The 17,068-nt window shown below is 49.8% G+C and overlaps 1 protein-coding gene across 2 annotated transcripts in view; it reads right to left on the bottom strand.

Moving 5' to 3' along the window:
* LOC144143603 (argininosuccinate synthase-like) overlaps nt 1–17,068 on the bottom strand; it is a 200,824-nt gene that overhangs the window by 52,416 nt on the left and 131,340 nt on the right. For both annotated transcript variants that reach the window (XM_077675444.1, XM_077675434.1), the window contains exon 4: nt 15,739–15,984. In XM_077675444.1, the coding sequence (XP_077531570.1) occupies nt 15,739–15,984 (246 nt within the window). The remainder of the gene's footprint in view (nt 1–15,738; nt 15,985–17,068) is intronic.

Raw genomic sequence — 17,068 nt, forward strand, 5'->3', positions numbered from 1 at the left:
CTTTTTATCAATCTATACATCGGGAAACAAATGAATTGCGGTCGCTACAGATTATGATACACTTTCGCCATACATCGGGCCATTCCTACGTGCTGTGCGACTGACGTCGCTGATTTTCTTCTTTGTGACGTCATTTTACAGACTGGTGCTCCTCGACAACTCGTTACCGACCGAGGCCGGTACTTTCTTTCCCGAGTTGTTGAGGATATCCTTCGTTCTTGTTCCACCACACACAAACTTTCCGCGGCTTACCACCCTCAGACGAATGGGCTTACTGAACGGCTCAATCGGACCCTCACTGAGATGCTATCAATGTGCGTGTCAGCTTACCATTGATACTGGGACCATGCATAGCCGTACGTAAGCTTTGAGTACAATTCGTCCCGCCACGACGCAACGGGATTCTCCACCTTTCAATATCATCTATGGACGGGAGTTTGCGTTGCCGATGGAGACCTTGCTTCTTTGCTACCCAACTCAAACAGAATACGTCCATAGGCGACCGGCAAAAAGCGCAACAGCTCATGGGTGCATTGTTTTCTCCCGCGGAGAGCCGCCACTTCCGGTTCGGGAGCTCTCCTGGCCTCCCGTACGCCGTCGGCTTTCACGCGCGTGTGTGCTTGTTGTTTATCTGTTTCCACCGGGAAAAAAAACCTCATGCATCGGGAATTCCATAAATAACAACGATTGACCCTACTAGGGGTTTATCTGACAGGTAAGCACCCTGTGACAAATAAACAACACGCACACACGCGCCTGACAGCCGCCGGCGCACGCAGGCGTACGGAGGGCAGGAGAGATCTCGAACCGGAAGTGGCGGTAGCAGACGGCGTACCCATGAGCCTTTGCGCTTTTTACCGGTCACCTATTAGGCTATCACACGGGCCCTACTTGAACAGCAGGTCGCCCGAGTTAAACTCTCGGAATCCCAAACCTCCCAAAAGACCCCTTTATGATCGCGGCTGTGCACCGCAGCGTCAGCTATGCGCCTGGAGCCCTCGTCCTCCTATGGTCACCTTGTCGCCGACAATGGTTGTCCCAAAAACTGCTTTCGTGCGACACTGGTTCATACCGGGTGCTACGCCTGGTCACTGACGGGACGTAGAATATTTCCCCTGCGCTTCCCTCCGAGTCCTCTGGTCGCCCTCCAACGGACATCGATCCATGTACCCGTCTTAAGCCCTACAACCCACGAAGTCTCCTGTATCCTCCTTAGCACCGGAATGGTGCTTTTCCTAGCGAGGGGTTGTGTTCCGTGGCGTTTGGACAGGATGGGCGCGTGCTGAGGGATGAAGATGAAGCAGGGCAGGGGCTGATGCGGGAGAAGTAGAGGAAAACGAGGTGCGCTATCGATCAGAAGCCTGCTACCACTGTGACTTACCTTTCTGTGACTTGTGTAAATACATCTGAATACACCACCACTCCTTCGCAGACCCCACCACTCCTTCGCAGGCGCCACTCCTTCGAAGGCATTCCTTAAGCAGAAAACTGTTCGCAGATGTGTGGTCGTGCTGCTGTGCTGTGCCAGTGCACCCGCTGTGCTAGTGCACCCAGCGCAAATAGTGCTTCCTGCACCTTGGGTTTACGCTGTACGATAAAAGTACCGGTTGATTTTAATTGCTTAGTACCTACCTATATTAACTTCGCTGACTCTTCTCCCGCCTTCAATTGGCTGTCGATTTCTTTTTTTGTAAGTTGGTTGTTTCGTTTTCGGCCGATGTTTTCTATCCTGAGTTCACCATTTTTAGGCCGTAACGTGCACTGCCCCCCAAGCGAGTTCGCAGAACGCGCGCAGACTGACACTGACCCACTAGCGAGCTCGCGTTGGCGTGCTGTTGCCATAAGCACCGACTGCTTGCAGGCAGTGGGCACAGGCCAGGACCGGGAAACCCTTGGCCTGGTGCGAACACGCTTTTTACAATACAGGCATGAGTGAGGCAAGCACCAAATAAGGGGGAAAAGCGCATGGCATTTGAGCGACTGCGGTGACGCGGAGGGCGTTCATCCACTGCGTAGGCCTCGGCTAGTGATTGCTATATACGATTCCAAGCCGGCTTATCTTAGGCATTTTACAGCCGCCAACATGGCAGAAGCGCGGTACGGCGATTATTGAGATATCGAGAATGCCCATCCAGTGATAACGGCGGATGTCAAGCATGTTGTTTTACAGAACCGAAACCGAAACTTGTTTGAATGCTAACCTTGGACATCGTCCAATCACGGTGCCACCTCCTCCCGACGTCACAGCCTTTAGTTTGTGCGGCCGCCACAGACCGCGCATGGTAGTTTTTATTCTGTCCCGCTTTATAAAATAATTAACGACTTATGAACCGGATAAACGATGAAAAGTGTGGTAATTTGAGCCAGTCTACGCAGTGCAAGCAAAAACGGGAGCTTGACAAATTCACTTCAGTGTCCCTTTAAGTCGTGGTTCAAAAAAAAAAACCCTTTGCTTTGTACTCCACAACGACGTTCTTTGAACGTACACATCACTGGCCGGGACTCATCCAGTGGTCACGACTATAAACTGCTGCTGATCATAGCACCTAGGCCAGTGCTCTCTTTCGGCAGTTGCAGCTTACGTGATCGAGACCATACCCTCCGTATTCTCTCGATCAACCTTCCGAAGCATGATCTCTTAATAGCGGATCAATTCACCAAAGCTGTTCGAACTTAAGATTTTGTATACAGTCTGTGGTTGACCCGTGCCCGTGCGCGGTTTCTTTCCCTCGAAAAGTGAAATCACAGCCAAAGCGCCCGCTGATCAAAAACCGCTCTTTCAATATCTTAGGTGCGCCAGATTTGCAAATCTGGGCTACGAGTTTTTTTGGGTGGCATACCATCTGCAGGTTAGCCTTCTGTTACCTTTTGTGGACTTCGTGGCGAACCACCGCGTATCTCTACTTATGTTTGGTAGAAAATTTGAATGAGTCATTGATATTTTAAAAAAATGTTACACTGAGGAATAAATCGTTCGCTTTAGTAAATATATTAAAGGTGCGATCTGCCGCATCCTTATCAAAGAACTCAGCATTTCCGAGCAAGATGCCCGAGTAGAAGGCTCGGCTGTTCTATTTTGAATTGCCTGACTAATCGCACTTTTTTTATATTTCGGCCCTTGATTTTAACCTTTCAACATTAAGGGCAAAGAATTAAATAATTACAAATTGGTGGGCTTGTTTGCAATTCTGTCTAAGTTTAGTTGTTCACCTTAAATTGGCAGATTGGTTCCGTAATTGGGTCCCTTCAGTGACAGCCTATGCGGTTTGCGAGAACAATACATCGGCTATTCCCGGCCTCGCAGTAAATTTTTCCGAGGTAGTCTAAGAAATTTCTTTGTTAACTTTCACAGTTCGAGAAAATAAGGGTCCGCACACGTGAAAAGACACGCACAGAGTTCCGCAAAGTAGTCGCCAGTCCGAAAGCATGGCCTGCCAGAAATGTCTTCAGAAGCTCTACTCTAATGCACACTATTCAATGAGATACATTTGATCTCTATTACAGAAAGTAGACTTCTTAATGTATGCTGTATGGTGCCCATTATTTACGTATTTTTTACCGCTTTGTGCATCACAACTCCTACACCAAGGTCTTTTCGTGTATAGGTGTGAGTGTGTGGAACGCCTAGACAGCACTGTGGTCTCTGTCTCTCATTTCCTGTAGTATTGCTTGGGATTGGGTGAGTTGGTTCATGATCGCTGGAAAACCTTCGACTGGAACGTGCAGAAACGAAGGACGGTCGAGAGAAACACGGACACAAAGCTGACTAACAACTTATGTTTACTGAAGAAAAACACGCATCTATACAGACAAACATTCCTCAACTGGGTGAAAATTTGGCACAATCAGTCCACTGGATACACCTGGGGCACGTCCTTTTCTTTGTCGGTTAATGTGACGGAAGCGGTGCTGACGCATGAGTCGCCCTTCTTGTCGATAGCGAGAGCCTCAATAATTTCTCATGCTCTCAGTCCCGTCTGCCTTCGCCGAGCCCTTCTGCAGCGTACCACTCAGTGCTGGTTTAGCACTTCACAGTTGTCTACTCACAAAGGGTTCAAGCACTTAGTGTGTTCGAATTTCAATATGGCCCACTCCCGTCGAAGCTTGTGTTACCACAATGGCCAAACACTGAGCCGTAAATGTGGTCGGCAGCATATCAAGCGTTAGTTTTCGCGTGTGACTGTATTCCCCCTTGGTTAACGAGTGTTTACGTGTCTCCCACGAAGCCTTGTAGAGACTCTATGGACTCCGAAGACACCGGTCCATTACTTTGTACTGCGTTCATTGGCATTGGTTCTGGGTACTCCTCAGTGGTCTACTTTGTCGTAAGCGCTGACAGATTTTTATGCTATCTAACATTTGTGATCATCCGAACCAGCGTAGCAAACCTACTCCATGGTATTGAATCGAGTCCAAAAGCGATTTCTTTTCTGAAGACTCCTTTGCTTGGCGCATCAATAATTTCATTTTTCATCTCAGCCTTTTATTTCTCAATTTACAAGTTTTTCAGCTTACGGTATTTTTGGACCACATGCTTTCTCACTCCTCGCAGAGGGCTGACACCACCCGCCGTGCTGGCTCAGTGGTTAAGCTGCCGAACACAAGGTCGCGTGTTTAAAAAACAAAAACGTCCATGCATCGCGATTCCAGTGGCCATTAAATTAATCCATTACCTTTTACTGTTGCGCGCCTCATAACGCAAGTCTAGCTTCCGCGCTGAAAATCCCAATTTCAAGAGGGTCATCGTCAGCTCCTATAGACCAGAATTTCGCCGAGTCGGCCATTTCGCGGCAACCGGTGCGCCATCTGGCGGGCATTTCTTGGGGACTGCGTTGCGAGCAGACGACGCCGCAGTCACACGCTGTTCTGTGCCGTGCGTGGATATCAGACGTCCCAGCGGCATCAAAAATCGGTAAGTGTAATTTATTCGGTATGTCAGCAGCGCAAAGTTTAACAGTGTTTTAAAGAGAACGTTAAAAGCGTCCGAGAGCTGCCAGGTTTGCCCATAAATTCCGTTCTCAACCCGCTAAGGTGGCGTGCCACCCTACGCACGCTTTGTCCTCACGGGGGTTCCTTTGAGGCTACGTTTCGCTGCGCCAGCAGGACGCCCGACTTTTTATCACCAATTGATGTTTGTTTTCTTAAAGGGGTCCTGAAATACCTTCCGCCGATGCATGGATGTACATGTACCCAAATAAAGCAATGTATTTGCAATCTCTTCCCGCAAGAATTATGTTAAAGAGATGAGTATTAGCTGAGAATTCGTTAATCAAAAAATTTAATTGAAAGACTCGTTAGTGCAGTTACATTTATATATCTGCACTGATCAAGATTCAGTAATCTTATGTTGCCTTTTGAACACACAAAAAATATCGTAAGCTTTTAGAAAGAATTTCGGGGCAGTTAAGTAGTGTTACCATTTCAGGGCATCAAACAAATGCAGGAATGCGTCATGCTACCAGTGAAAGCGATTGAGATTGCCGTTGTAAACTGAATTTCAGAGATCGAGGCTTTCTGATTTGTTTCTATTTATGCTTTTATTGAAGGCTCAAAGCCATAGTCTGGAAAGATCGAGCTTGCTACGAGCCACAGCGTACAAGTTCATTGTCACAATTACGGCCATTCTGATATTCCCGATGAGTCGTCGCTTTTTTTTGGCGTAGTAATGAAAACTGACTGCCGCTTCCATGCTATACATTGAACGTTGAGGAACCGAACTACAGCATACCACTCTTGTTTGCACCTTTCAAGCGCACATACGGCGAGAAAAAGGCACCTACATGTCGAGCTCGCGGCGAATACCGCGAAGGTGAGAGCGGTTTCACCGTAGGCTTACTGCTTCCGGTTGCCAATGAGCGGGAGTGTGGTTCCCCGCAGCGACAGCGGGGCGCTGTAAGCCCGGAGCGCTTAGAGTTCCTGTATATATATAGCTCCCTGCGGGAGCTATATACAGGAACTCTAGGAGCGCTGGACCGCGTTTGTGCGCCGACGGTAGTCGCCCGGCAGTGCGCGCAGCCAATTTCGTGACATCGTCTGCTCGCGCGCTCTTGTTACGCGGGCCCTTCCGATGCGGCTCAGATAATGCGCATGTAAGGCACGGTCACGCTTATCTGAATAAAACGAACGTCTTCTGCACGAAGGAACAGCACACTTTATTTCAGGATGTAAACTAACGAAAATACGTAAAATTAGCAACTCGATACAGTTGAATAAATGTTTATTCCTCCTCCTTAGTATAAACAACGACTGTCCAAAAATGGTCTTTATTTTAGAAAAGGTACGGGAAGGACACGATCACACAGGCGCTTGCAGGGGTAAAATACGTGTCCGGTAATGTATGGGCGATAGCGCACGGGTCGTGTGCAGTGTACATTTTTTTGTTTGTTTCTTCTTTCTATAAGGACACGGCGCAATTTTACAAGGGTGTGGAATTTGCACGCGCATGCACAGGTCTTGTCGCTTCTTACCCGTTTCGCGTACTAAACAATTATCCTTTAAATAATCACCACGCCACCTTCGAAAAGCAGCCTTCGACGTTCCCGAAACGGCAGACGACTGCACTCAACAATAAGAAAAGTGCAATGTGTGGAAGCAATGTTTATAACACGTTTCACACTCAAGCGGTGACCACGGCGAAGATGTTTCATGGAATTAAACCAGCGCATTAACCCGAAACGGCCGCTGATTATTGCGTTTCTAGAGGAAATGCGCAAGCAGAGGTAACTATGTCATTGCTTACTGCCAAACGAGCACACATATTGGTTGTTTTGTCGTGTGCAGCACGCGTCTTGGGCCGCACGCAACGTGAATACAGAAAGCCGTTAGCACTATGGGCCACATTGTAAAACGCCTAATCATCGGAACACCTGGAGTGAGAGAAGTAACGGTTCATGCAGGCCTTGATTATGAGCCGGAAATCGTACAGCCTGCCATACCACAAACGTACACCCACGCCGAAGAAAACCAAATAACCGTCACCATCAGGACGACAAGACAAGGCAGCTCTCAACGGACCAATTTATCTATTTCACAATACTGCAGACCAATGTGCTGGCACAAGCAGGAGTGGGTACATCGAAACATAATTAAAAAAAATGGTTCAAGCGGTCGTAGTGAAACGGCTACGCTGGTTCCTGCCGTTTCATCCTTCGGTCTCACTCGCGAAATTCAGCGGCCGCAAAGAGGCTCCGTAGCCCCATTCGCGAAACATCGTGAGTTACTGAAATGCTCTGCATTTAAAACATCCCCCTCGCGAGGGGCACGATCAAATGCAGAGCATTTCCGCGGGGGGCGCGCCTGCAAGTCGTATGGATTACGTATTGGTTGTTGTTGTAATTGTTGTCTTCCAGCGTAGACATTGTCGATGAAGTCGCTGGTGAAACGTGAAACGTGCCGTGAACCCCCTGCCGCGGCTATGACTCAACGTGGAGCGGCTATGACGCAACACAATCCAACACAATCCACTTTAATCCAATCCAATCCAAATCCAAACCAATCCAATCCAATCCAATCCAAGCCAAGCCAAGCCAATCGAATCGAATCCAATCCAATCCAATGCCCCTCGCGAGAGAGTGTTATAGCGCCAAAATCGCGCCACCACACGAACGCGTGATGTTGACGTCACGATCACGCCACAGATGTTAGCGACCGGAGCACGCGCGAACGACATATGTGGTTTAAGCGCGAACCGACCGCGGTGAGAGAGCGCGATGCGAGCGCCCCCACCTGTTCTTGCGCGCGAACCGACTGTTGATCAGCGCGAACCCAACGCGGCGAGAGAGGGTGTTGGGCACGTCCCCACCTGTTGTGCGCCCGAACCGCGGCGATAGAGGGCGCTGCGAGCGGAGAGAAGGCGAGGAGGACGCGGGGGAGAGGGCGCACCTGTGGCCGACGGTTGAATGAGTCAAGGATATAAGGCGTGTTCGTAACCTTCTATTATGTGTCGGCTTTGTGGTGCAGTGGGTAGAGTCCCATGTACCTTGCGTTCTGCCCGCAGAGTCGTTGGTTCGAAACCTGGCGCCGGTAAGTATTTTTTTTAAATAGTGTAGGGGGAGCGAGGCGGACTACGGACGCCAACGCGGGTGACATCGTGAGTTACTGAAATGCTCTGTATTTAAAACCGCGCATTATCGCCGCTCCGCGTTTCCTCCTCCTTTCGACTTACTCTCCGCTGTTGACGGCGCGCGAGCCTTGCCTCCCATGATGCTGCGCTCCGCAGCGGTGACGTACTTCCGCTATTGTGTGCTCAGACTGTCGTCTGCTACGGGCAAGCTTTGTTGACACCATGAAACCCGCACTCCGCTCAAGGCTGGAAAAGCGAACGAAAAATCTGGCCGCATGTATGCGGCGGCCTCGCCTTGCCCTTTCGCGGTGTACGTTGCTGGCGGCACATGACTTTTTTCGGCGGCGAACTCGCAGCCGCACGGGGAGGGTCGTGCGCTCGTTCCCTTGATGCGCCGCGCACTGTTTATCCAAAAAGCGCCGTATCAGATGTGGCCCCGCCGGTGCCGGGTCTTATTTTGCGGCGGTGGTAATTCCTGCCGGCAGCATGTGAAAAAGTCATATTAAACCGATACAGAACCCGTGCACAAAACTCTTCAATCATGTGACCAGTTCAGCTTGGGGCGACGCGTGGTGGAGAGCGGCAACGTTGGCAAAACATGCTCCGTCGCGGCTCTGAGCTTTCTATACTCGGTGACAACTTAAGAACGGCACCGGAAGTTGCCGCTGAGCCTTATCAGCGTAGCCGGATGTTTCTCCGCGCGGCGCAAGTAGGGCGTTAGTGGGAATATTTTGAACATGGCGTGAGCCGTTCCCGTGATTTTTTGGACTTAATATGCCTATAAACGACTTCAGTGACGACAAACAAACTGCGTGAGACAAGGCAGACGATATCACGCATTCATAGCAAACCCCTTTCAAAACACGCGCGCACTGACGTCACGGGTCCGGCGCTTTGGCGGAGTGATACACTACATGAGGTGGTGCCGTTCTTGAGTTGTAACCGAGTATAGCGCTGGAGCGAGGCCATTTCTTTGACAATCTCAAACATCGGTTGCCTTGGCAACAAGGCAAAAACCGCTCCAGAAGTCAGTTACGGTTGCGTGATCCCGGTTCAGCTTGGGGCCCCACTTCGCGACATGTGGGCACTGCAGGCGTACCACTCACTCCCATTGGGAAGTGCGAGATGCGTTTGGCATTACAGGAGGCGATGGTGTGTGTGTTGTGGACGCCTTTGTTTCGCGATGAAATGCGACGTTGTGCTTCTGCGGGTGGATAGTGCTTCCCATGGTCTGGATTATCTTTCTCGAGCGACGTACGACTCAACCTCGCATGGGGTATGTGCAGTATGCGTGGCTAAAAGCCATCGGCTTGTGCGCCAGAGTTAAGTGACTTGCTGTTCGTCCCCGCAAACCGCGCGCGAGGTGAGTACTGAATTTACGACGGGCAGGAGGCAACCCATCCTCTGTCAATCGTGGTTCAGACTTTCAACGCATGTTGTGACGTTGTGTTCGTTAGAAACGCATCTCTGGATTGTTTTGAAGTTGAATAAAATGTAGGTGTCAAACCCGGGCATTCGGCTGAGGGCGTTCTCTGCGATTGCACGAAAGAAGTGCCACGGGGCTTCAACGCTTTCTTTATGGAACGTACTCAGGTAACAGAATATCCATGTCGTGTTATGGCCGTGTTTCATTCAATACAAACGGTTAAGCGTTTGTTTTACACTTGTTTCGTTTGTCGTAAAATGCCCAAGCACTCCGGCACTCCGGCGAGCCGCAACAACGACGTCTCGGTACTTGTGCCGTCAAGGCCTGAGTTTAGCGCCAGAAAAATGCGCCGTTCTTGCATTCACCAGAAAGTCGATGCTCCGGTATCCTATCATTATTGAGGGGACACTGATACCTTACGTCACGCACCACAGATTTTTGGGAGTGACTGTAGACCGCGTTCTGTCGTGGACGAAACACATCGCTTCGTTGAAGACCAAACTTGCAAGCCTTGTACATGTTCTTCGCTTCGTGGCGGGGATGAGATGGGGTCCATCTGAGAGCGCTCTTCTCCAGTTGTACCGGAGCCTGTTTTTGGGGCATCTTCGTTACAGCCTGCCAGCCATTTCAAACCTGCGAACTTCTTCCCGGCGCACATTGGAGGGTTTGCAAGCACAAGCCCTCAGAATATGCTTGGGACTACCACGATGTACCTCTACTGTGGGCACAATTGCCGAGGCACGTGTTTTTCCAATGGGTGCACTTCTTTTGGGAGAACCCCTTCGAGTCTACCTTAGATGCTTCAGAAGGCATGAACACCATCCATTATCGGCTCTTCCTACTACGTGTTCGAGAAGTAGTTTTGCGGCAGCCATTTTGCAACACCAACATAAGATCCCATCAGGCTTCGCCCCAATGGTGGTTTCCCAGAATCCTCTGTGGGTACTATCAAAACCATCAATTTACCTTTCCATCCCGGGAATTGGGAAGAAGTCCTCTTTGCCATCAATAGCCCTCAAACAGTTGACTCTAGCGTTCTTGACAGACAAGTACGCCGGAACTGTACATGTATATACTGATGGCTCTGTGACTGCATCCCGGTCCACCGCGGCTGTGGTAATTTCAAGCTTATGCGTAACCCGAGGATTCACACTAGACCACAAGACAACTTCTACTGCCACTGAGTTGGTTGCCATACGGGAGGCGATTCGTTTAGTCTCCCGTGAATCACCTCAAGCTTGGACCCTGTTTTGTGATTCCAAGCCAGCACTCCAGGTCCTCAACGGAGTTATGAGGCAAGGACCTTATTATGCCCTTGCTGCGGAAGTACTCGAATTATGCTCATTGGCACTGCAACAAGGACATGTCCTCACCATTCAGTGGGTACCAGGCCATTGCGGGCTAGCTGGTAACGACTGGGCTGACCAGGAGGCAAAGAAGGTTTCTGCAAATGCAGATGTTGTACGTCTGCCCTTCGCAAGGACGGACACTACCGCCCTTCTGTTTACCATTCTCCGCCACGCCTCGGCGAGTCACTGGTCCCACCCTGACAATCGTCATAGAAGATTACACCGCCTGGACCCCGACTGCAAGTTTCGGTTACCTCCTGGTATTCAGCGAAACTACGCCACGCTGTTTCACACACTACGGCTTGGCGTAGCCTTTACCCGTCGCTACAAGCACCTCATTGGCTTTACGAGTGACCCCGACTGTGAGACATGCCATGTACCAGAGACTATTTCGCATGTTCTCCGCCACTGTTCACGCTATGCGCAACCTCGAGAACAATTAGTGAGAACATTGGCCCGTTTGGACTGTCGTGTGGTGTCGGAGGAAGTGCTGCTGGGACCTTGGCCAGACGCGAAGCGTTCCTACAAGGCATTTAAAGCTGTGCTGACATTTCTGCGCAGCAGCGGCCTCTCAGAGATATTGTAGTTGAGGCCCGTCCGGCTTATCTTTAACACATACACCGTATCGGTATAGGCATCTTCTATACATAGCCCTTCATTTATTTCTCCGCCATCTTCATCTCTCTCGTCCTCTATCCACACTCTTTCCTCCACTTTCCCTTCCCACACACAGAATAGCTGGCCAGATATACTACCGTCAGGCCGACCTTTCTGTGTTTATTTCATTTCAATAAAATTCCTCTCTCTCTCTCCGGCACTCCGCTGGCAGATCAGCCGGCGAGCCGACGCTGAGCAGACGACTCATCTCTGCCGGAAGTGCGTGAAAAAGCCGCCCAATAGCAGGATGTCTAGCTCATGACGAACATCTGGGAATCGATGATGTAGACATGTGAAGATGGCGGCGTCCAAAAACACGAAGGGAAGGGTGAGAAAAAAAAGACAAACTTTGCAACAAAAGTGTGAGGTTTCCGCTGCGCGTAAAAGAGTAATACTTGGCACAGAGGACGTTGACGACCCAATCTAACGGTTGCGCAAGTTCATTTAGTGTGCTCAAATGCCTTTCAGGGCCCCTTTAATTCTGGGCAGATTGCCGTCATTGCCTTTACTTACGATGTAAAGAATCTACTCGTACGGGCGTCTCTACGCAGTTGTTGGCTGCAACAACAATCAGCGTAAGCGCAAAGAGCTCATACAAGAAACGCGCGAAGTGCACCACGACAAAAGAAGTGTCTGCATTTGCGGAGGCTATTCGCTGCACAAATTTCCTGCGTCCCTTAAGTGCCGCCGCGAATGATTCGTCACGCTGAATCGGAAAGATGCGAGGGCATGTACGGTCGTACGCTGATTTTGGAAGCGCTGTTTATTCAACCTCATGCTCAATCCTTATCGCACGTTTCTGTGCTCTGGAGGCATTCTGTGTAATTTTATCGACGGGAAGCCGACAAAAATCAACCCCACGCATATATTCTGCAGCACGGATACGTGGAAAAGGCGAGCCGAAAGCAAAATAGTAGCGTTACGACAATTACCGACACGACCGGTCGTGCTCCAGCCATGGCGGAGCACGCCCGGTCGTGTCGGTGATTAAATTGCTGTTTGCGGTTCCCACCCGCCGTTGAAACGCGAAAGTTATTTTGAGCAAGCAAACCGCCGTGAAATCTTGGTGTACCCAATACGTTGCTCCTGTCTTTGTAGCAGGAAATAGTGTTATGCGGCGGCAAATATGTCTTCTGCGAATGCCTGCTACGCACGCTCAGAAGTCAGTGGTTTGGTACATTCAGCGAATGCCTCTGATCGCACGGTATAGGGCACTTGCCCTCGCAAATTTTCTAGGTGCGAAATCTTTCCGATTCAGCGTGACGACTCATTCGCGGCGGCACTCAAGAGGCGCAGGAAATTTGTGCAGCGAATAGACTCTGCACTTCGCACGTTTCTTGTGTGACCACTTTGCGTTTACGCTAATTGTTCTTGCAGCCAACAACGGCCTAGGGACGCCCGGACGAGTAGATTCTTTACATCGAAAGTAAAGGCAGTGACGGCAACCTGTCCAGAATTAAGTAAACAACATCAATTGGTGATAAAAAGGCGGGAATCCTGCTGGCGCGGCGAAACGTAGCCTCACAGGCAAACCCCGTGAGGACAATAGGGTGGCGGGTTGAGAACGGAATTTATGGGCAAACCTGACAGCTTTCGGACGCTTTAAACGTTCTCTTTAAAGCACTGTTAAACTTCGCGATATACCGAATAAATTACACCGATTTTTGATGCCGCTGGGTCGTCTGATATTCACGCACGGCACGGAACAGCGTGTGACTGCGGCGTCGTCTGCTCGCAACGCAGTCCCCAAGAAATGCCCGCCAGATGGCGCACCGGTCGTTAAAAAATAGCGGCGCCCAGTGCACAGTGGAAATTCTTGTGTATAGGCCACAAGGAAAGATTCAGCTGTGGGCAAAGAATATATCCCATTAGACTTACCTGAGTATTTCGGCGCCTTGAGCTTTTCATTATATCCCCCCTCCCCTCGTCCTCTTTGTTTTTTTTCTTTTGCCAGTTTTTTTTCGTGCTATGTGTATACATGCGTGGCCACGTTAGCAACTCGCCTCTTTTTTTTTTAGACCAACTTACAGCGTATTTTAAAGCCCCAGCTTTTAAGGGTGTATATACAGCCGGGAAAGGAGGAAAATACTCTCAGACCAGTTCTCTCGACGGCCGACATCGCTCGGCGCGGTGTGCTCCGCTGCGTAGTACAGGAGTATTTCTCACCGCGTGCTTAGTTTTTGCGGAAATTTAAACTGTTTTAAGCAATGCTGCGATGCCGTTCAAGGCGCAAACATCGCTTGGTCTGCACTGCGCGGTGGTGGGTTATTGAACAACCACGGAAAGCGAGAAACAGTCGCTGACAGCACCCGTGGGCACGACACTGCCTGGAGAAAATGCAGTGCGGTTGCGGCGTGTTTTTGCTGCATCGCTTCCCAACGCACACCGCGTTGAGATATATGTGGATTCCGTTGATAAATCGCAACGACTTTGTACCAACGACCAACTTGGGTGCACTTGGACGGCAAGCAGACGGATCAAAATCCATTTATCACACGCAAAGCTGCGACAGGGAACGGAACCCCCTGAAATGTTAGAAGCAACTTTATTCTTTACAATACAGCATTGATTTATTGGTTGGTTGATTGATTAACTGATTCATTATGGTGTTTAACGCGCCGACGCTTCATGGGTGATGAGGCGCGCCATAGTGGAGGGCTCCGGGTTAATTTTGACCACCTGGGGATCTTTCACGAGCGCCGATACAATACAACATTACAATAACTTCTGATTCCTTGTAGTCCATTTAAAATACCATATATTGTTTGGTCATTGCAGCCGATTGGCATTAAACAATCCCCTTTTCATCTAATCTAACCTTTAAAATCACGGCATTTTGTTTACTTTTTTTTTTCAGGACAACGCATTACACTGCCAAACGATATATGAAAGGATAACTTTCTCCATCGCACACTGCTGGTCGATAGCAGGATAAGCAGGCAGTCCAATGTGGAAACGGAGCTCGAGATACGCGTGAACGCTGCATTTGGAAAGTAGCTCAACCTGTTCACAACGCGGTCGGAAAAGCTTCTAATCCTTTTGCGTTGTCACGGAATCTAAAGTATTACAATTACAAAACAGTTACTGCTGGTCGCGTAAAGCATTTGTGGCGCAAGCAGCGGTTTCACAAAGGTGGGCTCCGAGCGACATGCCACATGCGCTGCGCAGAGTTAGGTCTATCATGATCACGATCATGAACAATCAATATTAACTCGCCCGAACGTCGACCCTTCTGTCAAATTACTACCTTCGCATAGTAATTTGACTGGTTGTGCGATCGTGTTATTTTTCCGCCCAGATAATTTCGTTTCGTCAGTAACCGTCATAAGTCTAGCTAAGAAAGATTATATTGCATTTCAATGTCAACGGCGTAGCAATCGCCTCGTCGAAAGTCCATCGCGAGCACGGATCACCGTGGCCCACATATGGTGTGCGCGCTCCGTATTCGACGCCCGCGCTTCCGTAAACATGACTAATCGGTGAACATAACAAGCACGGGTTCATTAAATACACGTATTTACTCCCCAATATCGATTTCTATGTCAGTCGGTGCCATACCGGTACGTTTGCATCGCGGAACTGCGGAGCACCACCAGCACCACCACCACACTGCTACTGCTGCTCGCAGCAGCCGGGGACGGCATTTTACGCTCTGCAGCTAATTAGGACCTAAAATCCGTCCGCAGATGATGAAAACAAAACAAAACACACACACACACACACACAAGCACCACAACCGCTAACTTAACGCCAAACCACTACGGTTCACTAGGTAATGCACGGGTACCGAGCCGACGCACGGAAATAACGGAGCACTTAACAGCCCAGCGCGGAGGTTTCGGCGGTCGCTTCATAGACGGCGCTAGCGTCCGGTCAGAAAAAGCAAATGGCGGCGCCCATCTCTAGCAAGGAAAATGGTGTATATATCCTGGGGTTTTGCAGTAGTATTAACTCTATGGGTTTTGCGGTAGCTCCGTGACGCCATGCACCACGTTACCACCCTGCTACATCGCTCTGAGCGTCGTAGTCACGACGACGCTCTAAGCGTCGACGACGACGACGCTGTGACGACGACTCCCTAAGCGTCGTCGTCACAGAACATCGGTGAATGCCCTGCAGGCCACACACACGTGACCACCCGGCTATTTGGCTGCTCTAAGAATACCTCGGCGGCAGCAACACAGGTTCCGCTTGAAATCGCAGCACCTTATTATTAGTAATCGGGTGTCCCGCATATTTGGTACCTTGATGCCGGGTCGCAAGGCACTGCAGGCTAGCTCGAAGCGTATCTGGTCGTTTCCTTTGCCCGTGGCTCCGTGCGAGACGAAAGCGGCGTCCTCCCGCACCGCGACCTCGACCAGAGCGCGGGCGATGCAGGGCCTGGCCAATGCCGTGCCGAGCAGGTAGCGCTCCTCGTACACGGCCCCCGCCTTCACCGCGGGCAGCACGAAGTCGTCCACGAACTCGCGACGGAGGTCCTCCATCACCACCTGCGACCGGAGCGAGCGTGCGAACGGGACGGGACATCGATGCTCTGCTCAGCGTTTGTAGTCGGCTATTTGTTTGTAGTCGGCTATTCGCTCGCACGCTGCGTTTAAGACGGCTGAACTCGAAGGGGTGCGGTGACGTCACTGTGGATGGGCAGTGCTGTAGGTGCTGCTTGGAGAACTTATTTTTTCTTATCTTTTGTCTCCTACTCTTCTTCTACCTTCTTCCTTTGTTTCCTTCTCCCCCCTTCCCCGCAGAGTAGTATGTCAGCGAATTCATGCTGGCAAACCTCTCTGCTTTCTCTGTAATAAAGAGTCTCTCTCTCTCTCTCTCTCTCTCTCCCATTTTGTGGCTGAGAACATGTATCATTTATTTTCAATTAAGTACCTACTTCAATTAGGTTTAGGCAACGCTCTGAGAAAGAGGATTTCGTGGCGGTGCCTGCCTGAGCCCGAAACAACTGGTTTATCATGTCTTGCCGCTTTATTGGCTTTTGTACACTTCCGCGACGCGGCAACTTACGAGCTGCGCTATTTTACTGTTTTAGCCAACTGAAGATAATTGTGAATTTTTAAACTTCAAAGTTATTTCAAACATAACGTGTAATTAGTCGTATTTTTGTGGCTTGCAAACATTTCCTTAAATATAACACTTTACGTGCACAGCCCACACCACCCCTTTCTTTATAAGTCATCGTAAGCAGCACTGGCTCACGCAGAGGGAGGGTAGGAGATGGACGAGGCATCAAATGGCTATCACTATATAGCAGCTGATGATTATTTTTCTGCCACAGGCTGCACACCAGGCATATGCGGCTTCGATGTCGGCCTTCACAATGACCCATCAGCCATTTTTCAATACTCCGAAAGAAAAAAAAATGGCCATGCTGTGTTCAGTACGCTTGCTACAACCGAATTTCTAAACCTTTATTTTGTGTTCAACTTTCTTTTTTACAGTTTGTTTTCTGCTTTTATGTTCTTCCCTAGCATTTCATTTCGGCATCCGCCCCGTCCCGCTCGACTCAACTAATTACCTGAGTGCGCCACTGATAAGCAGGGTCGGTATATTTTTCGCCATTCATGGTTC

This window comes from Haemaphysalis longicornis, unplaced genomic scaffold, assembly GCF_048455015.1.
Source record: "Haemaphysalis longicornis isolate Haplotype H1 unplaced genomic scaffold, Haemaphysalis longicornis Haplotype H1 scaffold_1, whole genome shotgun sequence".
In the NCBI taxonomy this organism is placed as follows: Eukaryota; Metazoa; Arthropoda; class Arachnida; order Ixodida; family Ixodidae; genus Haemaphysalis; species Haemaphysalis longicornis.